This window comes from Mesocricetus auratus, unplaced genomic scaffold (genome assembly GCF_017639785.1).
Source record: "Mesocricetus auratus isolate SY011 unplaced genomic scaffold, BCM_Maur_2.0 Super-Scaffold_100008, whole genome shotgun sequence".
Lineage (NCBI taxonomy): Eukaryota > Metazoa > Chordata > Mammalia > Rodentia > Cricetidae > Mesocricetus > Mesocricetus auratus.
In genome coordinates, this window is record NW_024429192.1 from 54,902,467 (window position 1) to 54,928,408 (window position 25,942).

The window sequence follows — 25,942 nt, forward strand, 5'->3', positions numbered from 1 at the left end:
CTGTGTGTGTGTGTGACCCACCCAGCAGAGGGTTCTCAGCAGCTGTTCAGGCTACTGCAGAAACGCTTCCCCAGAATCTATGTTCTATGACAGATCCATAATTAACCTGAGCCCTTTACAAAAGGGCTTCTTATACCTTTTCACTTGTCACCACTTTTTCCTGGGGGCGGATATTCACACAATAAAATCTTTACTGAAAATAAATCAGAAAGAAAAGTGCCTAAAGCAATTATTTGATGCTTTCACTTCATTCTGTTATTATGGGGGGAGGGGGAAACAACAACAAAAATAACCTCACACCTTTAATCCCAGTACTAGAAGCAGAGGGAGAAAGTTCTCTAAATTCAAGACCAGCCTGGGCTACAGAGTGAGTTCTGGGACAGCCAGGGCTATGCAGAGAAACCCTGACTCGGAAAAACAAAACAAAAGGAAAAAAAGAAACTTGAGGAAGAAAGGGTTTATTTCACCTTACACTTGAAGATCAAAGTCCTTCACTGAGGGAGGTCAAGGCAAGAACTCAAGCCAGGAACCTGGAGAAGAAACCATGATGATGTACTACTTGCAGGCTCCCTTCCACAATCTTAATTATCTCGGGACCGCCTACCTGTGAATGGTGCTGTTCGCAGTGGGCTGGGCCCTTCTGCACTAACTAATAATAAGACAGTCCTGCACGGATATGCCCACAGGAGAATCTTATAGAGGCTATTTCTAAATCAGGGCTCTTCTCAAACAATTCTAGGCTGTGTTAAGTTGACAGCTAAAGCTAACTGGTAGAGGTGTGGGGGCACACACCTTTGATCCCAGCACTCAGAAGGCATTAGCAGGCAGGTCTCTGTGAGTTTGAGGCCAACTTGGTCTACAGAGAGAGCTCCAGGCCGGCCAGGCGTACAGGAGATCCTGTATAAAACATTTAGCATGCATCTAATTTTAACACTTATTAAAGACAATAGAAATTTGCATACTAATTCTATGGGTGTGCTTGTTTATTTTGCATGAAAAGTAAACTTCAGCTAAAAACAATGCCTCACCTTCAACATTCTTGAGAGTTCTTTGATATTTGACTTATAATCATCAATGCTGAGCATGCCACGTTGTATAAATATGTAGTTTAAAATGGCAGAAGTCTGTTTAGGGACATTTCAGAAATTGTTGAAAATCTGCCCCAACCCCAAGCCAAATTTGTTGTAAGGTGAGGGTTTGTTTGTTTAAAAGACATTCAAGTCATTAACTCAAATGGCAAAGAATCAAACCTTCTGACACAATACAGTCTGAAGATACAACAATTCAAATCATGTCAGGGAATGGCAATAGGGACATATTAAACACCTGTTTCCTGCTACTAAGCCATTGGGTTTAAGAACGGAAAACTTCGTATGTGTAATGAAACACTGCAGTTCAGACACACACCGTTCTTAAACAGAGGCACTTCCAGAAGCAGTAAGTTGCCACTCGGTGTGATAGCATGCTAGTGCCAAGATACTTGTGTGTTCAGAACCAAGGCTGTGATGAAGTCACGTGATGCGGCCTGAGCAAGAGCTGCCAGAATCGCCTCAGATTCATCATGCATTTGACTCGGAATTAATTTCTGGCCAATACTTCTTCATAAAATCTTGACTATTGCCAAAATTTGTTTTCCTTTTAAAACTGAAGTGGAGGGGGTATGTTTGCCACTGCACATGTTAAGATCAAAATATAACGTTTAAGAGTCCATTCTCCCCTCTAGAAATTGAACTCAGTTCCCTAGGTCATCGGCTTGTGTAGTAAGCACTTTTACTCACTGAGCCATCTCACTGGCCCTTGTCAAAATTTCCAGGATCCCCCACATTCAATCGTATAACCCTCTATGTTACAATCCATCATGTGTTTCATATGAACTGTTCTTAAAAGCCTTGCATAACAAACTGGAAACAGAGATCTTAACTAAAGAGCGTGGGGCCATCAAAATAAATGAAGAATGATCTTTTCTGACATTTTTTCTTGATCTGAAGTCAGATTTAAACTTAAATGTGTCTTCTTCTGTGTTTTCTATAGAAACATATGGGGATAAAGTATCATTGGTATTTTAATTGAAGGAGCTGCCACTTCTGGGATGTTTCCATGCATCCTTCATGCAGAAGGACGGGTGTCTGCAATCAGCAGCTGCAGAGCGTGCCACAGTTACAGATAGCCTCTTTAGACCATGGCCTCTCAAAAATGGATGCAGCCCTTCTGCAATATGGGCAACTGAAATTTTCTGTGTCGCACACACAGTACCGCAAATTGTGATCCTAAGTCACGCTTCTCAACCTGAAATTCCCAGCTACCTCTGTCGTCATACTAAGATTGGATGTAGGTTTACGTAAATCCACTTTGTCTCTGTCTCCCTCTCTCTTTTTTTAGAAAGCATCTGGGGCAGTCTCTACATGATGTCACTCAGGACTACAGGACCAACCACCCTACACCTCTGCAATGGAGAAGGCAGAAATGGAGAAACGAACACAATCACTGCTATTCTGTCATTAACCACTCTGTAGACATGTGTCCCCACCAGAAGGTGTAAACTGCACCAAAGGGGGAAGCTTTTGGGCCCCCAGACCACTAGCACTTTTGACTGCCACCCCAGAGAGAAGGCAGAGCCATGGCATCTTATAGCTGCTGTTTGGCCCTCTTGGCTCTCGCCTGGCACTCTTCTGCCTATGGGCCTGACCAGCGAGCCCAAAAGAAGGGGGACATTATCCTTGGGGGTCTCTTTCCTATCCATTTTGGAGTAGCAGCCAAAGATCAAGATCTGAAGTCAAGACCAGAGTCTGTGGAGTGCATTAGGTAAGGGAAGGCTGTAAAGGGTCTGTCCATCCTGGGTGGATGGAGAAAAGCTGCGCTGGACCCAAAAGAACATTAAAAACCTTTGCTCTTTTTGTGAAAACAACAGTTATCATGCTGAGGCGTGTTGACTCCTCCCTTTCCTTTGCCTAAAGAAGTCTTTATCCAAAAACAAAACAAAATACCAAGGGCATTGAATAGAAAACACTTGGTTGGCCAAGGACCAGCCATTTCATAGCCAGAGCATCATTGGTTGCCTAGTGACAGCATCTGGCAGCCATATTGCTCAATGCAAGACTTGGCATGGTACATACTGCTCTTCCAGCAATGAAGCAGAAGGATTGAGAGTTCCAGGTTACATAGATGGACCCTGTCTCAGGAGCAGGACCTTGTCTCAAAAACACAAACAAGTAAGAAAAGATAACAGAGGGCTGGAAATTTAACCTAGTGGTACAGCCCTTTCTAGAATGCACTTCTATCCTCAACCCTACAAAATTAATCCATTAGTCCATTCATCAACTGAGTAATTAAGAATGTATGAAGGAAGTCCATTTTAGCTCTTGTAAACTTTCATGGTAAATGTCTCTTTGACCTATATGCTCAGTGATCCATGAGCATTGGCTGCTTGGCCTTTTTTTGTTGTTCACCTTTAATAAAGGAATTCAGTTAAAGGAAACACTAAGACCCAAGCAAGAACTTCCTAAATACAGACCATTGCATTTGGAACCTTTTTCTGTTGAAACATCTTTCTCATAAAAAGGTGACTGTCCTTCCTCTATCCTATTCCCCTCACTACCCACCTTTGACCCTGTCACACACAGAGAGCATACCTGGCAGAGGGGACATCACAGATTGCATAGGCATCTTGAGGTCTCTCAAAACATCTGAAGGCAGCCAATATGTCCCCCTGAATCTTCTCCAAGTCAATAGTCTCAGTTTTCTTATCCTCTTCTATGTGATTTTTTGAAGCTCTCACCATTCTGTTTGTCCCCCATCTGATGCTCCCTCCTTGACTGTGACCACTTTAGGATGTGGCTTGTGTTCATAGACAGCTCAGTAGTAGGATGTGATTGCCATAGTGTCACCTTGCTTAGATGGGAGACACCTCAGAGGCCATGAGCTCACATCACATGTGATGCAGCTTCTCGGAGAGCAGCATTTAGAACCTTGCAGCTTCTAAAAGGAACCCAGCATTTCACCTTGAACTTCCTGATAGCTGGAAAATGAAAGTGAAGAATCAACAGAAAACTGAATTTCTGTTCACGCCATAAGGATAACAGAAATTATAAAGTATAAGTTAATCCAAAGCATACAATTCTTTTGTCTAGTTTTTTTCAAGACAGGGTTTCTCTGTGTAACTGTCCTGGAACTCCCTTTGTAGACCAGCTGGCTTTGAACTCACAGAGATCCGCCTGCCTCTGCCTCCCAATTGCTGGGATTAAAGGCGTGTGCCACCTCTGCCTGACAAGCATAGGATTCTTTTTTTTTTCTTTTTCAAGACAGGGTTTCTCTGTGTAGCTTTAGAGCCTGTCCTGGCACTCACAATGTAGACCAACCAGACTGGCTTCAGACTCACAGAGAGCCATCTGCTGCTGCCTTCCATGTGCTGGGATTAAAGGCATTCGCTACCACCACCCAACTAAGCATACAGTTCTTAAGGTGTCTCATACCACCATCTGTATGTGGTCTTCAAATACTTGTTTATCTACAAAGTGTTCATTTTGCTTTCTACTTTCTACTTTAAGCTCCAGGAATGCCACAGTCTAAATTTGTGACAAATCTGCAAACCTGAGGCTGTTTTTAGGCTCCCACATATTGGCAACCTGATCTATTTACAGTCCTCTGCTGACCTTTTTTTTTCCCAAGGCAAAGACTTGCTATAAAGCTCAAGGCTGGCTTGAAACTCACAACCTGCCAAGTGCTGCCATCACACAAGCATGCACCACCAAACCCAGCCACTACTGCAAATTTTACACTAGAGAATGCAGCTATAAATTATTCAGTTAAGTACCAATTAAATAGTCCTTTTTATTACTGTTCCCTAATTCAAAGGGACACACTGTACTAAGAATTTTACCTATCTCATGACATCTTTAAAGCCAGCCTAATTGGAAAATGTTGTTTCTGTTTCACACAAGAGGACCTTGACCCTCAAAGGGCACATCACAAAACTGCAGGATGATAGAGCCCAGATTTAAGCCATACTCAGACAACCCTTCCGCTAACAGCTGACCAACGTCTCCCACTATCCATGTCTTTCTTCCAGGTATAACTTCCGTGGATTTCGATGGTTACAAGCCATGATATTTGCCATAGAGGAGATAAACAGCAGCCCCAGGCTTCTTCCCAACATGACACTGGGATACAGGATATTCGACACCTGCAACACTGTCTCCAAGGCCTTGGAGGCCACCTTGAGTTTTGTGGCCCAGAACAAAATTGATTCTCTGAACCTGGATGAATTCTGCAACTGCTCAGAGCACATCCCTTCGACTATTGCAGTGGTGGGAGCAACCGGCTCGGGTGTCTCCACTGCAGTAGCCAACCTGCTGGGGCTCTTCTACATCCCCCAGGTACTGATGCCCTCCTTTCTAAGACGTAATTTTAGTGTGTGTGTGTGTGTGTGTGTGTGTGTGTGTGTGTGTGTGTGTAGGTGTAGGCGTGTGCACATGTGCCAGTGCCTTCAGAGACCAGAGGTGTCAGATCTCCTGGAGTTGGAGCTACAAGTGGTTGTGAGCCACCCAACATGGGTGCTGGGAATTGAACTCAGGTTCTCTCAAAGAACAGCTCAACCATTCAACCACTGAGCCATCTCTCCAGCCCAACTGGCATCTCCTGAGATGGACACCAGAGGCAGGGAGGAGGAGACACAGGTTTGGAGAGGTGCATGCTAGCAGTGTCCTCTGTGGCTTTCCATGGGCACAAAGGGCGCTGCAGCACTGTATCATGAGCACTTGGAGTTTCTGAGACATTTACTTTTGTCAATGAAAGCTTCACTGCTCTTCCAGTACTTTTAAACCTAACTTGCATGTATACAACTTGATCTTTTTTTTCTGTTATTTCCCAGGTCACTGTTTTAGTAACTGACATTCTATTTTTACCAAAAGGAGTAAGGTCTCCCCATTCAAACCAAAAATATCTGCCCCTAATTCTGTTCCCTCGACATGTCTTCTTCCCTATTGTCAGCTTTAGCTCAGAGGGGAATAAAGCATACTTCCCCATAAAATAGAAGCATGATCACTGTCCCATACGTTCTGAAATAGAGCATACTCTAATTTCCCCCAACAAATATTTACAGAGTGTGTATGAACAGTCTCCATCCTGCAGGAACTCAACCTGGCGGGAGGCAGGTGCATTTTCAATTACCAATCATTCACCAAAGCATGTATTTTATAAGCAGTGATTCAAAGTTGTATTCCGCCTCCCCTAGACCAAATGACAGCAAACTCCGAACACCATTTTATTACCTAATTTTCACTTTAGCACTTTGGCCCATCCAGCCAACCTTTCTTGAAATGGATAACTATAGATCTGTTGCGTCCCTTTGTCATAGTGAAAATTGCAAATAGTTTAAATGTCCATGAATAAGACATTTGTGGTATAGCCTTCAATTGTAAATTAAAAATCAGACTTCAATTTTTTCGTTGTTCAATATTTAAAATGTAATCTTCAAGGAGGTCTGTTTCTTTGCTGACAGCCTCAATCCTTTTGCCGACATGTAACAACATAGACACTCTTGTCATTGTGTACAGAGCCCTTACTTTCAAGAAGTAAAGCTGTTTCCGATAAGAATGCCCTGATTTTGTCATTTTTGTGCCAAACTGCTCTGACCCAATCCTTATTAGTCATGTTGGGCATGTTAAATCTGGAACATTATTTTAAATGCACTGTGATTGTAAGTTGTCATCTCATAGTCAAGTGATAGAAGTTGGAAATGGCATCAGATTTTAAAAAATAATAAAATAAATACTTTTTTAAAATAATGAGAAGGGGGTAGTTCCATTTCTGTATGGCTAGAATGAAAGTATGAATGATGAAGGTGATAAGAAGTCTGCAGTTGACTAGGAATAGTTGTAATTTAAGAAGAGCAGCATGTGAGAGAAAGACGCCATGCCACAGGGTTCAAGTAGAGGGATTTTTGTTTTTGGTTTGGTTTGGTTTTTCCAGAAGGGTTTCTCTGTATAGCTTTGGAACCTGTCCTGGAACAGGCTGGTCTCAAACTCACAGAGATCCACCTGCCTCTGCCTCCCAAGTCCTGGGATTAAAGGCGTGTGCCACCACCACCTGACTGATAGATTTTTTTATTGGGGAAAGGGATCATAAAATAGGGAAAGGGGAGAGGGGAGATTGGCCTCCAGAGACAGGAGCAGCAGAGAGGAAAGAGGGGGTAAGGAAGAAAGACAGAGAGAGAGATGGGAGATGGGCAAGGCCCTTTTAAAAGGGAACATAGTGAATGTGCACAGGTGGTGCTCTTGGTGGCTGCAGCTGAGGGCATATCCTGTCAGAACTCCAAGGACAGGACAGTATAGATGCCTGAATACTAACAGTAGTGATGCATACACTGTGAGTTTGAGACAGGCCTGTTTTGTATAGTAAGTTCCAGTGCTATCTACATAGTGATACTCTGTCTCAAAAAAAAAAAAGATACCTATAGCATTGATCAGTCAAACTAATATGTTCATCTTCATCAGTTCTTTGCTGTGGTTTCAAGTCTGAATCACTCAGAGAGCTTTAAAAGTCCCTCTGACTGGGTTCATCCTGCAGACATCATGGTTTGCTAGCCTATCTGGAACATGGATCCTTCCCCAGTGAAATTATAGCTCAGAGCAAGGAAACACTGCTCTGTGGTTAGGGCCACATGCTCAGCCCTGTTACTTATGTTGGCGCCACCAAGTGGCTGTGACAAAAAGACCAGTGGGAAGAAACTGGTCAGGACAGCTTTCTCCCCTCTGTCAAGAAAAGTTCAGTGTGTTTTTAAGGGATTTTCTTTGAAGGACACTGCATGACATTAACTTGACTTTATAGGTTGTCATTTGAAACTGGTCAAATATTACATTAAGTACGTGAAGAGAATATATCCATGAGAGATAGTTTGGGTTTGAATTTCTATCCCTTTATGAATATTTTTGCCCTACTTTTTCAAAAGAAAATAAAGAAATGACCAATGCAGATATTAGAGATGTTAAGTTTTTGCCTTTGTAAAACCCTGACTCCAAAGCCAGTTTTCTGATCCACAAAGCTTTCAAAATTAATAACATGGATATGATGGTCATCTGGCTGGGAACATCTGATCGCTATGGTTGATTTGGCTGATTCGGCTACCTAGGCAGGTATCCCCCTCCTTCCTCAGAACTCCATGTACATTTTTTCATAAACTGTTCCCATGGTCAAGAAGGACCTTCCCTGAATAGAGCAGGACCTCAGCTGAGGGTATATGAGTAGCTGTGCTCCCCTGCCAGAACCTCCAGCAGGCTCTCAAAGACTAATAACATGTACACAAGTTATTTCATCTAACTACCTAGTTCCTGAACTTCTGTGGAAGCAGGAGGGGGATTATTTTGGCTGAAAAAGTTGTCAGTTTCATGTTACAGCTTCTAAAATCAAAAGCCTGTCTGAGAAGTTATGTTTGCCTTTGCCAAATATGTTTGGGTCTTTCCTAGGTCAGTATATTTGGCACATTTCATATAAAGACTCTTAATTGATGAAAAGAAGCCAATTGTAAACATTTGTTTTGAGACATTGCCCCAACAAAGCTAACTAGTAAGAAGTATATGGCAACCCTTCCTGCAGGTCTCTTCGGCCTGTTTTCTGAAGACGTTCCAGAGAGCTTCAGAACACTAGTAAGCAAACACTGTTAAACACTACTTCACTTCCCAGAACAGCTCTATTAAGAGGAAAGCTGCTCTGTTCATCAGAAGAAATGCTCTAATAACTTGGGACTCCCTGGCTGGTGAGCTGTGATGACACCTAAGGGGCCCAAGCAGAGGTGTTGATCCCCTGCAGCTTTCAGGCATTGTGGGGCCTGAGAAGAAGGGACCCTGGGTTAGTCGCTCTTCCATCGCCAGTATTCTGTGCTATGACTTTCTTTCTTTTTCTTTGTGTAGCCCTGACGGTCCTGGAACTCGCTCTATAGACCAGGCTGAGCTCAAAATCACAGAGATCCGCCTGCCTCTGCCTCCCAAATGTTGGGATTAAAGGAGTGTGTCACCACTACTCGGCTCAACCACAATATTTTAAAAAAACATTGCAGAGCTCTGTACTACCTAACAGTATCTGGGCTCTTTCCAGGCAGTGATTTCTTTCCTTGATGGACGCCCATGAGCAAATGCAGAGCTGCCTACAGTGCAGAGTGGGGACTGTTAACAACACGCCTTCTCCCAGCCTCCTTTTCAGCCTCTAGAACGTTTTAGAGGATCACTTCAGAGGCTGGGCAAGGAGGTTTAGTCATCACCTGCAGCTGAACAATGGGCTTTGCATGATGGTTGAATCACTGAGAAGTCAGAAGAAGGGTGTTTTCTGGTGATATTTAGTGATGTTTGTTATTGCTGTTGACATATGGGGCAACTGAGATTTCATACTGAGCTTGATTGATTTAACTGAGCCTAAAAGCTAAACAGCTCTCAGAATTTACTGGAATTGATGTTAGTTTTATCTAAAGAGCACAGGCAAGTAGGAAAGTGATGCAAGGAAATAACCGGGAAATGGGAAGAGAGAAAATGAGCAGAGCTGGAGGAAGGACCTCTTTGGGGGTCCTCTGAAGAGTCTGAAGTTTAGAACCACAGGAAAGCTGATTCTCCCAGAGGTGGGTTGTGTACAAAGCATTCGTAACAGTGCGGTAGGCTATAATATTCAGATCAGAACCTGGGCCCAACAGGCAAATCATGTGTCAAGTTGAACACATGGGTCTAACATAACTTCAGAGGAAGACAGGAGGTACAATGGGTGGCACAAGATTTCTTGAAGAGATTAGCACATTCCACTATGGAGGGGTTAAGTCTATTGCTAGACCCAGTTTTGAAGGCATCATCGTGAAGAACCCTACACTAGTACTTGAGGGTTCATGTTGGGATGGAACTGTGTGATTTTTCTCACACATCCAGCCTGCCTTGAAACTCAGCTGGAACCTTATTCACGTACTCATTCTTAGTTCTTGACTTTCCCCAGGTGAGTTATGCCTCCTCCAGCAGGCTCCTCAGCAACAAGAACCAGTACAAATCATTCCTCCGCACCATCCCTAATGATGAGCACCAGGCCACCGCCATGGCCGACATTATCGAGTATTTTCGCTGGAACTGGGTGGGCACAATTGCAGCTGATGATGACTATGGCCGGCCAGGCATTGAGAAGTTCCGAGAAGAAGCTGAGGAGAGGGACATCTGCATTGACTTCAGTGAGCTTATCTCCCAATACTCTGATGAGGAAGAGATCCAGCACGTGGTGGAAGTGATCCAGAACTCCACAGCCAAGGTCATTGTTGTTTTCTCCAGTGGCCCGGACCTAGAGCCCCTCATCAAGGAGATTGTGAGGCGCAACATCACAGGCAGGATCTGGCTGGCCAGTGAGGCCTGGGCCAGCTCCTCCTTGATTGCTATGCCTGAGTACTTCCATGTGGTCGGGGGCACAATTGGGTTTGGTCTGAAGGCTGGGCAGATCCCAGGCTTCCGAGAATTCCTGCAGAAAGTCCATCCCAGGAAGTCTGTCCACAATGGTTTTGCCAAGGAGTTTTGGGAAGAAACATTTAACTGCCACCTGCAAGAAGGTGCTAAAGGACCTTTACCTGTGGACACCTTCATAAGAAGTCATGAGGAAGGTGGAAACAGGTTAAGCAATAGCTCTGTTGCCTTCCGACCCCTCTGTACAGGGGATGAGAACATCAGCAGTGTGGAGACCCCTTACATGGACTACGAACATTTGCGGATATCCTACAATGTGTACTTAGCCGTCTACTCCATTGCCCATGCCCTGCAAGATATATACACCTGCTTACCTGGAAGAGGGCTTTTCACCAATGGGTCCTGTGCAGACATCAAGAAGGTTGAGGCCTGGCAGGTAAGTTTCTCACTTAGCTAGCAGTTGTCTGTGTGATAAAGCAGAATCGGGCTGACCCAGCAAAGAAACATAATGACTACATAATTCACTTTTGTGTCACTGTGACCTGAGAGATCACCTTAAAGGAGAATTTGTCTGGGCTCATGGTTTCCAAGGGTTTAGTCTATGGGGCATTGGTCCCATGTTCTTGGGAAGAGCATCATAGTTATCATAGTCATCATAGTGTGTGGCATACAAGAACTGTTCTCTTCCTGACCAACCAGGAAGCAGAGACAATGACCTTCTCACACTCATCTTCTCCTTCCCCTCCTTCCATCCCCTTGGTTCCAGCATCAGAATGAGTCTCTCCTCAGTCAGTCAGTCCTCTCTGAAGGCTCCTTCATGGACACACTCAGGGATATGCCTTAGGTGACTCTAGGTCAGCTAAGACAGGGATGATTACAAAAACTGCAATCTCAAAATGAACACCAAGCAGAACTTTAGATTCGTGAAACCTTTTCAAACATCAACCAACTTATACCAATTGATGATGCTTGATTCGCTGTTGCTGGAGAGCTACAGCTCAGCTGACCATTAGCTCAATGCCCAGATCACCTAAAGCATTGCTCCTAAACATTCTCAAGGGTCTGCGAACCACTTCAGTGTGGCTGAATGACTGGTGCTAGGTCAATACCTATTATATTCCATATGCTAACAAGCATGAAAGCAGTGCTCACACAGACACTTTGCTTTGTTATCATGTCATTAAGCCTGTGCTGAACTAGCCAGTTGGTCAGCTAAGCACAAGCCTGGGACACAAGCATATGGGTGGCATAGCAAACCTAAAAAGGTAAATGTTTCAAGAGGAAACACTAGTGAAAACTACAGAAAACTCAGGATTTAAGTGAAGGTCTTTCTGCTGTTTTACAGGGTGGTCATTGAGTTGTCTTGAAGTTTTAAATTACACACGGAGGTGGCATCGCGGTGTCTGTAATCTCATGAACTTCTAAAGCAAACAACCGGGCCTGAATTACATCCTACAGGGCTGTTCCTGTCTTATGTGTGAACTTTGGTTTTTCACTCAGACTCTGTTTTACATTCTTTGTATGTTTTTCTCAGTTCCAGATTTTATCAGAGACTTCATGAGAATGGAATTGGGGTATCCCCTGTCTCTGAATCAAATGATTCAGCTTCAGCACCCCCTTTCTAAACTGTGGTCTTAGGCAAGTCAGGACTCTCTAAGCAACAGTTTCTTCCCCTGTCACAAGGCCCTTATGTCTAACCTGCTGCCCACCCAAGTGTCTTTTTAAGATGAAATGAGATATGAAAGCAAGTTACAAACTTGCAAGCTATAACAGAGGTGTGGTCATCACAGTAATAATTTGTATGTATGAGTGTGTGGTGTATGTTCATGTGTGGGTGTGGGCACATGTGTCACAATGCGTGCAGAAGCCAGGGATCAACTGTTGGACATCATCTTCAATAGTTTTCCACCTAATTTTTTGAGGCAAGGACTCTCACTAACCCCGGAGCTCTGTGATGGTCAATGAGCTTCTTGTCTCTGTCTCCTCCAATTTCCCTCCAGTGTTATGATTGCAGAAATGTGCCACAGCATGTCCAGTCTTCTCCATAAGTTCTGGAAACTGAACCCAAGCCCTCACACTTGCATGGCAGGCATTTTACTGGCTGAGACATCTCCCTAACCCTTATCACAGCGTTATCTTGGTCAGTTGACAACAAATGATAAGTAGAATAGGCTTATATACAGATCCCAACTACCTTTCAGGGAAGGCACCAAGAAACAAAGAGCATGGAACTTAATGTAGACTTGCAAGTGGTTCTAAGGAGTAACTATCTGTGCTCATAAAACAAGCCAGGAGGAGTGTGGAGAGGTGCCTTAGTCTAGCCTCACTCAGCGAGATGATGGGCCAGACTTAGTAGACTTCCTAGGGGAGAACTTACCCTCTCTGAGGAGCAAGTAAGAGGTGGGGGGAATGAGAGGAGAGGAGGGAGACGGAACTGGGATTAGAATATAAAAATAAATTAATTTTTAAAATTATTTAAATAAGAAAAAAAACAAGAAGACAGGACTCACAGGTTTCCAGTCCTCCTAGAATGGGAAAATCTCACTAGAAAGAACATCACTGCCACCCCCAAGTTTCTCATCTCTGTGGAGTACCCAGGCCTCCTTCCTCACACTGAACCATTGCCAAAGCAGATGGCTAAGCTACAATGAAGACTTCAGGGCAGATTGTGTTTGTTTTGTTTTGTTTTGTTTTTTGAGATATGGTTTCACTGTGTAGCCCTAGCTGTCCTAGAATTCTCTCTGTAGACCAGGCTGGCTTCGAACTCACAGAGATCCACCTGCCTCTGCTTCCTGAGCGCAGGCATTAAAGGTGTGCGCCACCACTGCCCAGCTCAATTGCAGAATTTAAGATGAATTAAGGGGCAATCTCTGGGTGGTAAATATCATTGTCTTGCATCGCTTTGCATCTATGTTCCATGAAAGGAAGACTTGTCTCTTGAATGTGCTACAGGAGCAGGGGAGGGTTTGAAGGGAAAGAAGTTGCCGGTGAGAAACATGGCTCCTCAGTGGCTCTTCTCCCAGGCAAGGAGTAAGATGGCAGAAGGCAATGACTCAAGCTTATTAGTAATGGAATAGAAAACCCAAACCAAATTGACCTGCACAAGTGTGTGTATGTGTGTGTGTGGGGGTGGGGGTTGTGGCTATTCTTGCTGCAAAGCTCAGTAGTATTTCCACCACAGGTGGTCCCATCTCTGTGTCTTTGTTCCTTATTCCCCAGTGTCACTGTTTGCAGCCTCAGCAGTAGCTTTAAGTTCAAAAAGGTTAAGAAAGAGGGGTGGGTGGAGAATGGAAAGTGGCTCCTGGCACTCGTCAGTGTGTCTTCTGCTATTACTATAGTCCCCCTGAGGCCCAGAAGCCTCCAGATTCTCTAAGATCTTGGTCACATTTCTCACTATCCAGAGATGTACCAGTAAGTAGTGACTGTCGTTAGGAAGACCTAAGTAGAAGCCTACCACCTAGATACAGTCTAATCCAAGAATCAGCTTGCAGCCACTGTCTGCCATCTCTCAACTCTTTGTTTCTAAGTCACTTGCTTGGCACCACCCTTCAAATGCCTTATTCGTTTCCGTGCAGCAATCTTGTTTCTCATTAGCTGTTGTCACGGCATGTTTGCCTTTCATCTCTTTGCGTCTATGTCCCATAAAAAGAAGACCTACACCCCATGAAAGGTACACCCCAGGGAGCATCACATTTTTTTCAAGCTCTGTCTACCATGAACTTTTCCATTTTGATCAAAACTCATTTTCTCCTGGAAATCTTTTCAAGTCAGACTCCCATGTATGTCCATTCGGTTCATTTTTCTTCCTCCTTTTTGCTGGCTCCCTGCCAAGCATAAGCTTCTGCAGTTGACAGAAAGCCCTACCTTCTGAGTGAAGAATTTCTAGCCTCTTGTGTCTGCGAAATGTTACCGACTCTTAGAATGTATGCTGATAGGTGCTTCCCATTCATGCTCACAATGCATACATCTTGGCTCTGGAGTCCTTTGGTGGAAATACCCGCAAAGGCCACAAGATGGAAATATCACCACATACAAGAAAGTGGAATTCTCGGAACTTGCATGCATGCATTTGCCCTTCTTGGAGATACGCGTGTCCTTCTTCTCAGAGATGCGTGAGTGCACTGTGGTTCCATTATGTCTGCTTTCTCTCCCCTGATTTACTCATTCTTTTTCTACCATCACTCCACAAAGAAAACAAAAAAGCAACACAGTATGCTGACGTATGAATTCAAGAAGAATCTTGTATTTTCTTTTTCAGTGGAATTATCATTTCCTTTTTAGAATTCTGAAAGCAGAAGAATGCTTTCTGTGAGAGAAATGCCTAAATACTTTTTATTTTTATGGACATGTACTCATTGTACATAGTGATAAGCTTCATAAAGACATTTTCATCAACTATGTCATGTACTTTGACCATATTTACCCTTCCATATGTTCCCCTTCCCCCCCTTTCCTGAGCCCCACTCTTCCCAGTCTTACTTCTGTTTATAGATGAGACCTGTGTATCTGCATAAAATCTAGAATCCACAAATAAGGGAAAATGTCAAAATATGATATTTGCCTTTCCAAGTTGGCTTATTTTGCTTAATCAGATAATCTTTGCTTCCATCTATTTTTCAGCTAATGGCATAATTTCATTCTCATTTATAGCTGATTGAAACTCCACTGCAAACATATACTCATATGTGCATATATATCTGTACATGTTGTCAGACACTTAGGCTGATTCAGTGATATGTAAGTAGTTCTACAATGAAGAAAGATGTGCAGGTATCTGTGGCATGTTCACTTTGGATACCCACCCAGGGTCTTATGGTAGTTCTACTTTTATCTTCCTGGGGAAATTCCATACTGGCAATCATACTGGCTAGTCTAATTTACATTCCCACCAGCACGGTACAAAGGTTCCCATTTCCCCACATTCTCACTAACTATAATTCAGTGGGAAAGAACTTACCTAGCAGTCACGATGTTTTGACTTCAAATACCAGTACCATTGAGAGAGAGAGAGAGAGAGAGAGAGAGAGAGAGAGAGAGAGAGAGAGATATGCTTTGTGTGTGTACCAGGAATAATCAATGTAAAGACTCTCTCTCATTGCTATTAAGTGTAAAGTGATTTTTCACCTCTATGTTCCCCATTACATGACTTATAGGCAAAGTATTATGCAGAATATAAAGTGCTCCAATATAAAACTTATAAGCTAGTGTGTCAAAAAAAACTATTAAAGATACTTAGAGAGATAACTTAAGGGGCTGGAGAGATGGCTCAGTGGTTAAGAGCACTGGTCATTCTTCCAGAAGACCCAGGGTCAGTTCCCATCATCGTGGAGCTCACAAGTGATCTCTAATTCCAGCTCCAAGGGATTCAGTGCCCTTTCCTTGCCTTTGTATGAGGTACACAAATATTCATTCAGACAAAACATCCATACACATAAAACTAATTATTTATTTAAAAACAAGAAATGGGGCTTAGAGGGCTGTAGAGGTGAGTACCAGCTGCTTGCTCTTCCAGAGGACTCAGATTCAGTCCTAGCACCCACATGGGGGCTTAAAACCATTTGTTACTCCAGTCCCAGAGGATCCTACACTGGCTTCTGGCTTCTACCAGCACCAATCATGCACATGGTATACCAATATCTATGAAAGCAAAATATGAATCAACAGAATAAAACAATAATAATTTTTAATTTTTTAAAGAAATAAGACTTAGTAAGCAAATAATAAATTGGTACTGGGCTAGACACAAATTTTGACTACATTTCTCACTCACATGACTAAGGATGAAAGACTACAATACCATCCAGGTTAGAATTAGAAGTCAAGAAGGAAATGAAAAATGTCGTGCCCGGTGGTCCTGGGGGATGGGTAAGATTTGTGGAGAAGGGTCTGTGAGGAAGAATGTTCATGCAAAGGGGAACACAGAGTGTACAGAGGAGTCAAAGCAACATTAGCTTCATAAAGAGGTCGAGAGGAGCCTCCAAAGCCACAGAGAAACCCTGTCTCGAAAAACAAAACCAAAAAAAAAAAAAAAAAAAAAAAAAAAAAGAGGTCGAGAGGAGGAGGAAGAGTACAAACCATTCAAACAGCATTGGCATTCTATGTTTAATAACAGAAAAGAGGTGGTCCTGGTTGTGAGGATGAGGAGGCTGACTGACTAGAGACCAGCATCAGGAAGCCTGTGGGGTGATGGCAGCAAGAATAATAAAGGTATATGTTTATATAAAACTCAGAACTTTACGCTTACATGGGCATGTTTTATCCTATGCAAATTATTTCTCAAGAAGGTGGATTTAAAAATCTTTAAATCTCAAAGATAAGAAAGTATAAACTACATGCAAAGATCAGGGCATCATTCATTTTGAGCTACTTTTCCAATTATGGCCTCTCGGTTATCCCACCATCCCACTTTTATTCTATCTTATTTTAAAGATTTGCTTTTATTTTATGTACATCAGTATTTGCCTGCATGTATGTCTATGTACTGCATGCATCCCTGATTCTCAACAAGGTCAGAAGTTGGCATCAAACTCTTGGAACTAGAGTTAAGGATACTTGTGAGCCACCATGTGGGTGCTGGGAACTGAACCCACATTCTCTGTAAGCAACAAGTGCTCTTAACCACTGATCCATTTCTCCAAGTCCCTCCAATCCCATTTTTAAGCTTTATTCTCAACCTAAATTTCACACTAGTTAAGCTGTTGAACTGGAAACTGACAGTCTAATGCCTATCTAACCTAACTCCTACATATGTGCAGGTAGTGATGTAATCGGTTCAGAGTTTGGACTCTCCCTCCAGACCAAGATGTCCTCAGCTGCCAATAGTTTTCTGACCTTAGGATGTCACTTAATGCTCTGTGCCCCATTTTCCTGCCCTGAGAAATGGGCATCACAGGACTTACAAGTTTGCTATGAGTTACTAATAAGTTAATATGCACAGAGTGCTCAGGGTGGCGCTACAACGAATAACTGTTCAGTAACTATCAGTCTTGAGCAGAGTAACTTTGTGGGTAAGGAAAGACCATGGGTGTCTAAAATTATTTTACCAAAGTCATATAGCTAGTCAGTAATAAAGGCTATATCCAGATAACCTGTGCCCTGTCAGGACCAGCGTTACCTCTGAAAGAGCTGTGTGGCCAAGAGGTCCCTCTGCACACACACTTTCTAGAACCTGAGAGGCTGATAGCCCATAGGTGAGTTTCTATGGAAGACAATGATGCAGTGTTAAACTCAGGCACTTCTCCTCACACCCAAGTTCATACCTATGCTTCCTACTGGGAGAAAATATGGTGTGGGGAAAGCTTCAAGTGAATATGACTGACCATGCTGGGGTAGATCCAACATCTCTTGGTATCAAATACTACTGTTTCACTCATCCTCAAAACAGCCTGTTTGGCCCTACTTGTGAAATAAACAAATAAATGAAGGAAGAGACTGACCACAGATATATACCAAAAGAAAACAGACATGAAGTAGATGATAACAAGACAGTGTATGGACAGATCAGGGAGAAGGTGTGTGGTCTCAGAAGCAGTCATGCTCCCAATCCGCTGGCTGTGGTTCTGGTGCGGTAGAGGTCATACGGACCACCATTTACTGAGTGGTTGAGAAATAAGGGACTGGTCTTGAGCAGTTTTTCTACCCGTAGGTATTTGAAGGCAGCAGTGATAGCATCCGGTAAGCAGGAACTGCAGCAGCTGGCTCCCCCTGGTGTTAAGTTCTCATGCAAGTCTCGGATGCCAGGACTCAGTCCTACAAGTGGTACAACTCTTGCATTGGCCTCGAAGTTAGGATTCCTCAGCCTTTGACAAAGGTCAAGAATACAGTTCCCACACCTAGGGTGTCTTTAGACCCTTGGCCTTTAGAGCTTGCTGGTGCTCTAACCAATGCCTTTGTCACAGTCATGACAAGCATTACCTCTCTTCTGCCTCTCGCTCATGAAAACATGTAGTTAGTTCCCTACTTCTGAGCGTCAGCCATACATTGCTGCCCCAGTGACTCAGCTTGCCAGCCACTCTACCAAGAGAGCTGGATGGACCTAAATCACTGGAAAAGCAGTGTTTTCATCAGTCACAGCAGACCTTCCGTGCACACAAAGGCTTGTGTTTACACCAGTCCTAGCACTGCCCCTGCCAGGTGCCCAGCAGAAGTTCTCTGTCTTTGGTTTGGAAAAGTGTGATTACAGAGAAAGCTCCACTTATGCTGCTTCTAACAGTCAAGCCAGCACTGCATCCAGTGTTCAGACCATAGCGTAGCTTCCACAAAGCATCCATTGGACACTCCCAACAGCTGGTGTTGGTGTAAGAGTGGTTCTGTTGGCTGCTTGACTGACAGTCTTTTTGCCCAAGACAGTCAGGGCAGGAGAGGAGATTCCAACAGCTGGGGGCAGGGAGAATTGGCCCATCCCCAATTCCTTGCTTCTTCATTGTAACTGGAATTTTTTTGTCCCGTCAGGTCCCACTGCCGCTTCAACCCCAAATAAACACACAGATGCTATATTAATTATAAAACTATTGGCCGATAACTAGAGCTTCTCATTGGTTAACTCTGTCTTAATTATTAACCCATTTATATAAATTTATGTATTTCCACATGATCTTGGCTTACCAGACAATACCCGAACCTGTTACTCCTTTGGTGGCTAGGTGGTATCTCTTCTTGGCATCTCTCTGCCTCTCTCCCCAGCATTCTCCTCATCTCCTAGGCCCACCTATCTTCCTACCTCTATTGGCCAAACAGTGTTTTATTCATCAACCAATAAGAGAAACATATTCAGAAGGACATGCCCCATCATCTAGGGGCTGGGAGAATTGTCCAATCCCCACTTCCTTTCTTCTTCATGGGAAAATGGATGTCAGGAGTGCTTATTGTAAGAGCTTTGCATTGACACTGACTGATTTTAAATGATGTTAATAGTGCTCCTACAATGACTGACACATTTGATCAGTCCCCCAGAAAGAGGGGGGTCCCCTCCCTTTGCATCAGCCACAGACAGTATGGCTTGATAAATTTGGTCTGAAACTTTCTGCATTATCAATGAGCAAATTGCAGGGATACTATGATAAAGACATTAAGAGTGTGTACAAGGAGCTGGAGAGATGGCACAATGGATACACACTCTTGATATGCAAGCATCAGGACCTGAGTTTGACTCCTAAAGTCTATGTAAATGCAGCCCAGGTGCCTGCTGCGCCAGAGCTGTGAAAGCAGAACGAGAGGATGACTGGGGCTTGCTGGCCAGCAGCCTAGGTCCATTTCAATGGGAGAGCCTTTCTCAAGGGAGTAAAGCCCTTGTGCCTCTGCCACATGTACAGGCATATGCACATGCACACAAATGCATATACACCACAGTCACACACAAAAATAGTCTCTGTCAAGCCAGATGGTGGTGGCACACACCTTCAATTCCAGCACTCAGGAGCTAGAGGCAGAGGCACGCAGATTTCTGTGAGTTCGAGGCCATCCTGGTCTGCAGAGTAAGTTCCAGGACAACCAAGACTACACAGAGAATCTCTCTCTCTCTCTCTCTCTCTCTCTCTCTCTCTCTCTCTCTCTCTCTCTCTCTCTCTCTCTCTTTCTCTCTTTCTGCCATACATACACACACACACACACACAGAGTTTATATGCACCACATACATGCAGGAGTCTATGGAGGCCAGAAGAAGACGTTTCAGGTAGGTGCTGGGAACCGAACCTGGGTCCTCTGGAAGCACTCTTAACTGCTAAGTCAGCTGTCTCTTCAGTACCAGAGTTTCTTTTAAAAATCTATTTGGCTGCCGGGTGGTGGTGGCGCACGCCTTTATTTCCAGCACTCGGGAGGCAGAGGCAGGTGGATCTCTGTGAGTTTGAGGCCAGGCTGGACCGACAGCCTCCAAAACAATACAGAGAAACGTTGTCTCATAAAACCAAAAAAACAAAACAAAACAAAACAAAACAAAAAAAATCTATTTGGCCATTTTGTTGTTATGTGCTTGGTTTCAGGAGGTAGGCTGTAGAACCAAGATCTTAAATTTTTTTTTGTCTGAATCTGCTTGATTTAGCCCAATTTCACTGGATATCTAGCACGACATACTTGTATTATTCATGACCTTATGGGGAAAGCATTCAGTAACCCAGTGCCTAAAGATGAGGAGGTTGTTTGAGTAAACTGTGGGGGTAGCATTTCTAGGACAGAGCCACCAGTACTTCATTTCTCTATGTATCCTATAGTAAGGAAATGTTCCATTCATCTAGTCATTCAAATGATAGACATGTGGATTGTTTCCACTTTGGATAATTATAATGTTGCTATAAACATTTATACATGAGTTTTTATATGACATGTATTTAATTCATTTGTCTTGAATGAGTATCTGAGTATAGCACTGCTGGGTTGAACAGCAACTCTGTATTAACTTTTTGCTAAATTGCAAGATGTTTTTCCAAAATCAGCTCAAAAAGTCAATGCTCAAGCTGAAAGAGATACTTTAGCCGCCCCAGCCAGGCCTCATTATACCTCAGGCAGGAAAGTGGGGCCCAAAAGGGACAGGGAGAAGGGCTCCTGGGGTGGTGCAGAAATGAGTGTGCCATACCCATGGCCAGACCTGTCTTATCACCTGGTGCCTCAGTGTTGTAGAATCAGGGCTTAGCAGAGCAAAGCGCTTGCTTACAAGCATGGGCTTGTGATCCTGGACAAAGAACTTCAGTTTTCTATATTTCAGTTTCCCAGTTAATAAAATGCGGAGTATAGTCAGGCATACTGGCACATGCCTTTAATTCCTGCACTCAGGAGGCAGAGATGAACAGATCTTTTACATTCAAGATCAATCCAGTCTACAAAGTGAGTTCCAGGCCAGCCAGAGTTACTCTCAAAAAAAGAGAAAAAAAACAGGGGGAGGGGGTGTTCATGCCATTTTTGTGATTAAATAACATAAAGTACTAAGAACCATGCCATAAAGGCAGTAAAATGGTATTTAAATTTTTAAATAACTCACTTTTATTAGCAAGTTGCTTTTGTGCAATGGCTCTGTGATCCCCTAAGACCTTAGATAAACTCCAGGATGCTCCATGACTGTCAACAGTGGCGGCCAGGGCTCCAGCCACGGTTTTTCTGTTTCTTCCTTCTACTCCACACTGAATTTTGGCAGTAAGACATCTCCACAGACTCAAAACCACAGGGACAACAAAACTCTCAGTCTTTCTCCTCTCCTTCCCCACACCCAATTCAGGAGATGCCGGGAAGTGGTGGTTCCACAAGGTCACAATGCACCTGTAGAGGTCTTCACTTGACTGTGGTCAGGGGAGATGCATCCTTTTCTCCTCCCCATGTTCAAAAGAGTGTTCAGAACGTGCAAGCACGCTAAAACTGGAGAAAGGCCTCCTCTTTGGTTCAGGTTTCTTCCTTTGCTGGGATGAAATATTCACAGAACACAACCAACATAGCCACAGGTGGCATTCCATGGCTCCTCTTCTTTCATCTCTGTTTCTCTTCAGGTCCTGAAGCACCTACGGCACCTTAACTTTACCAACAACATGGGGGAGCAGGTGACATTTGATGAGTATGGTGACCTGATGGGGAACTACTCCATTATCAACTGGCACCTCTCCCCAGAGGACGGCTCCATTGTGTTCAAGGAAGTCGGGCATTACAACGTGTATGCAAAGAAGGGCGAGAGACTCTTCATCAACGAGGAGAAGATCCTGTGGAGTGGGTTCTCCAGAGAGGTATGAGCCAAGCATGCCATGCTGCCACCACAGACAAGGGACTGCTGGCTTCGGGGGCGGGGCTGGGATTCATCACCAGCCTCTAGGATAATGTCCTTTTCCTATGCTCCCCAGCTCTGAGTGTCCTGGGTTCCCATGAATTAACGTGTGTTTAGTGATGAGAGGAAGCCTGGGAACCTGAGTTTTATGACTCAACTCTCTTTTGACTCTGTGGCTAGTCATTAAGTTTTCCAGGCTATACTTCCCCCAACCAGAGCAAAATATTTTTCGGCAAAAAAATCTCTCAAGTCATTGGCTCTCAAGTGGCATCAAGGGAAACATCCTACCTACCCTATGTAGGGGATTTAAATTTGAGATTGAAAGGACTTCTTTATAGATTATCACAATGACCAGGAAGTAATAATGGCCTTCAACACTTGGGGTTCAGGGATGCTAAATGCCCAGCATGCATGGGACAGTCTTTCATAGCTTTTCCATTAACCATGCAGTGATGTGAGCCCGAAACAGAGCTCTGTGATTTTAGAATGAGGATGTTCAAATAGCTGCAGGCTGACCCCATACATCAGAGGGGCCATTCATTCTATGACCAAGAGGAAGAAGCTTGTGACTCTGGGCCAGGTGTCCTGCTCCACATCACTGTATCTGAAAGACTGATTAATAACCAGAAGCCCATGACTCGGTGAAGATGCTCATTAAGGAAAGACATGATGAAATGATGACCATCTGGTGGTTGCATGCTAATGCATTGGTTAGCTTTTGTCAGCTTGACACAGTGCCGACTATCTGGAAAAAAGAAAACCTCAACTGAAAAAAATGCCCCCATCAGATTCACTTGTGGGGAAGTCCATTAAGCATTTTCTTGATTAATGATTGATGTGGGAATGCCCGGCCCAGTGTGGCTGTTGCCACCCTTGGGAAGGTTGCATAAAAAAGCAGTATGCGCAAGCCACAGGGAGCAAACCAGTAAGCAGCTTTTCTCTGTGGCCTCTGCTTCAGTTCCTGCATCAAGTTCCAGTCCTGGTTTTCCCTGATGATAGACCGCAACCTTGAGGCCAAATAAACTATTTCCTCCCCAAGTTGTTTTTTGGTCATGGTGCTTATCAGCACAGCAACAAAAACATTAACTAGGCTGCTAAAATGTAGCAAGATGCAGAACCCAGATGCTCTGCAGAAGCTGACTCAGGACCAGGCATCCTCTAACTCCCTGGGGAGTCTGGCTGAGATCCACTACATTGCCTTTCTGTTATGATCTTTGAGTGTTCTAAGCCACTTTTCACAACGTGACAGAAGTACCAACTTTGTTCTTATTGCCTAATTGCTATGATTTTGCTGTATCCCAGTGTGTGAGATGGCTTTGCCATGGGGAGGTATCCTATGGCAGTTAATCCCAGCCACAGAGTTGGCAAATCCTCATCTCAATTACAATATGTGTCCTGACCTTCTCAGGATGGAGGTTTTGGTTTTCCATGGGTTAAACGCGTATGCCCAGTAATTATACCTTTGTCTATGTTTGAAATGACTGAGCCCAAACTGACTGGCCATTCCATCATCAATGTACCTTTATCGTATCATCAGCTTATCATTTGGCCCTATTAATGCATGTCATTGTCTGTCACTGGCACATGTCTCATCACCCCTCCTGCTTGGAAGCTATTTCCTGTGCAGTTCCCTATAATCCTACTGTCCTCTGTCAGGCTATAAGAATGACAGGCTTCATCATTAGTAAATGTGAAACTGAAAGAGTCCTTATTAATGCAGTCATTTATGTTCCTAACTACTTGAAAGAATTATAAATTAAATTTCAGATTTCCATAGAAATGTGATCTAAAGCCAGCACACAGTAGGAGCCTAACAAACCTTAGAGTCTGATACTTCTGAAAAACTTATAGAAGTGCTTAATTATAAATTATATATTAATAATTTCTTTACAAATCTCATGAAGTTGCTACTGAGATCCAGAACGTTACTTGTGTGTTTGAAGCAAACTGTCAAGTATATCCACACTTGGCCTTACCACCTTTTGCTTTTACAGGGAACAGGACCAAGGACCTTGACCCTCTCTCCATGTAGAGTGGCTCAGAGTTAGCCACACTGATCCTTATATACCCAAACTCCTCACTTTGCACATGTCAAAGGAGTTGTAAGACTGGTCCTCGACCCCCAAGCTACAAACCTCTCCCTTTGTGTTCTCTGTCCACAGGTGCCCTTCTCCAACTGCAGCCGGGACTGTCTGGCAGGGACCAGGAAGGGGATCATTGAGGGGGAGCCCACCTGCTGCTTTGAGTGTGTGGAGTGTCCTGATGGGGAGTACAGCGATGAGACAGGTAAAGGATCAGCCCCTAACAGACCCTGTTGACTTGGGTTGTCTGCGGGGGGGGGGGGTGCTGGGGGGTAGGGGGGACGGCGCGGGGGGAGGGGGCGCGCAAAGCCCGTGGGTGAACTGGCAGAGCTGGTGCTAGAACCATCCCCCTTCTGAGGAGAGCATGCTAAACACTGAACTCTGCTGGGCATTAGATGGAAGAGAAAAGGGATGTCGGGTATCTTTTTTACTATTCCATGCATTTACAAACATTCCTGTCACACACCTCTCTCTTTTCCTCCAATATTGTGTCCCTTTTCTTACAGTTTCATGGCCCTAAGTGGACAGAGTGTTGTCTGCTCAACTTCCAGAGTTAACAGGCTGTGATAGATGACCTGCTGGTGCCTAGTGTTTTGTTTGCAGTCTCTCTGATATTCCTCCTAGGTCTTGAGTTCTCTATTCACTTATTCATTTATTCACTTATTATTTATGTGTGTGCCTGTTTTACTTGCATATATGTATGTGCACTGAGTGCCTTGTGGCTGTGGGTGTCAGATCTCCTAGAACTGGAGTTATAGACAGTTATGTGCTGCCATGTCAGTGCTGGACTCCAACATGGGTCCTCTGTAAGAGCAGCAAGAGCTCTTAACCAGTGAGCCCTATCCCCAGCTCCGTCTCAAGACCTTCTAAAGTCGAATCACAATTAAACCCCTCACATTGCTGTGGTAATTAAACAAATTAATATTAAGTTCTAAATGTATGCTACTTAAATAAAACCTTGACTAGTGTACTGGAAGGACTAGATAAATATTGACTATAATTCATGATTTCAACCATGCCACGATAACAGTCTCATCTTTCCCTCCATCTTAGAAATGAGAAAACAGGCTTGGATAATGTGCCTCACCAAAGTTACACCACTAGGAAATGGCATAGCCAGGGTCCCATCCCGATCTCTAACTGAAAAATCCATGCTCCTTTCCCTGCTCCAAACTGTACACTGCCTGGCAGGCAGTGACAACTTAGCAAATAGTGTCTAACTCAGTGTTTCTCAACCTGTGGGTCACAACCCCCATGGCGCAAAGGGCCATTTCACTGGAGTCTCATATCAGATATTTACATCACAATTCATAACAGCAGCAAAATTACAGTTATGAAGTAGCAATGGAAATAATTGTATGGTTAGGAGTCACCACACCATGAGGAACTGTATTAAAGGGTCACAAGCATTGGGAAGACTGAGAACCATTGGTCTTGATAAATATGTGGCCTCCCCCACTGGAAAGTTGAGAACATAGAAATGACTGGTCATATGCAAGGAACACTGTCTTTATCTAAAAGGACAACTATTCTGGCATATCCAAAATAAACTAGGTTGTGTGTGAGAGAGTAGCAGGGTTAATACATTTCATGATTGCAACCATGTGACTATCTGTTCTCATCCGGCAACTCCATCCTGAAAAACCTCAAACATGAACAATTTAATTTAATTTTGTTTTGTTTTGTTTTACGAGACAGGGTTTCTCTGTAT

General features: G+C 43.7%; 1 protein-coding gene and 1 long non-coding RNA gene across 3 annotated transcripts in view; one reads left to right on the forward strand and one right to left on the reverse strand.

The window, feature by feature from the left end:
* LOC121141950 overlaps nucleotides 1-25,942 on the reverse strand; it is a 153,493-nt gene that overhangs the window by 75,474 nt on the left and 52,077 nt on the right. The gene's annotated exons all lie outside the window — the stretch shown is intronic.
* Nucleotides 2,386-25,942, forward strand: part of Casr (calcium sensing receptor) — a 29,528-nt gene continuing 5,971 nt past the window's right edge. Inside the window, exons 1-5 of the mRNA XM_040750843.1 lie at nucleotides 2,386-2,802; nucleotides 5,066-5,372; nucleotides 9,964-10,848; nucleotides 21,882-22,112; nucleotides 24,313-24,436. Of these exons, the coding sequence (XP_040606777.1) occupies nucleotides 2,618-2,802; nucleotides 5,066-5,372; nucleotides 9,964-10,848; nucleotides 21,882-22,112; nucleotides 24,313-24,436 (1,732 nt within the window). The 5' untranslated portion in view covers nucleotides 2,386-2,617. The remainder of the gene's footprint in view (nucleotides 2,803-5,065; nucleotides 5,373-9,963; nucleotides 10,849-21,881; nucleotides 22,113-24,312; nucleotides 24,437-25,942) is intronic.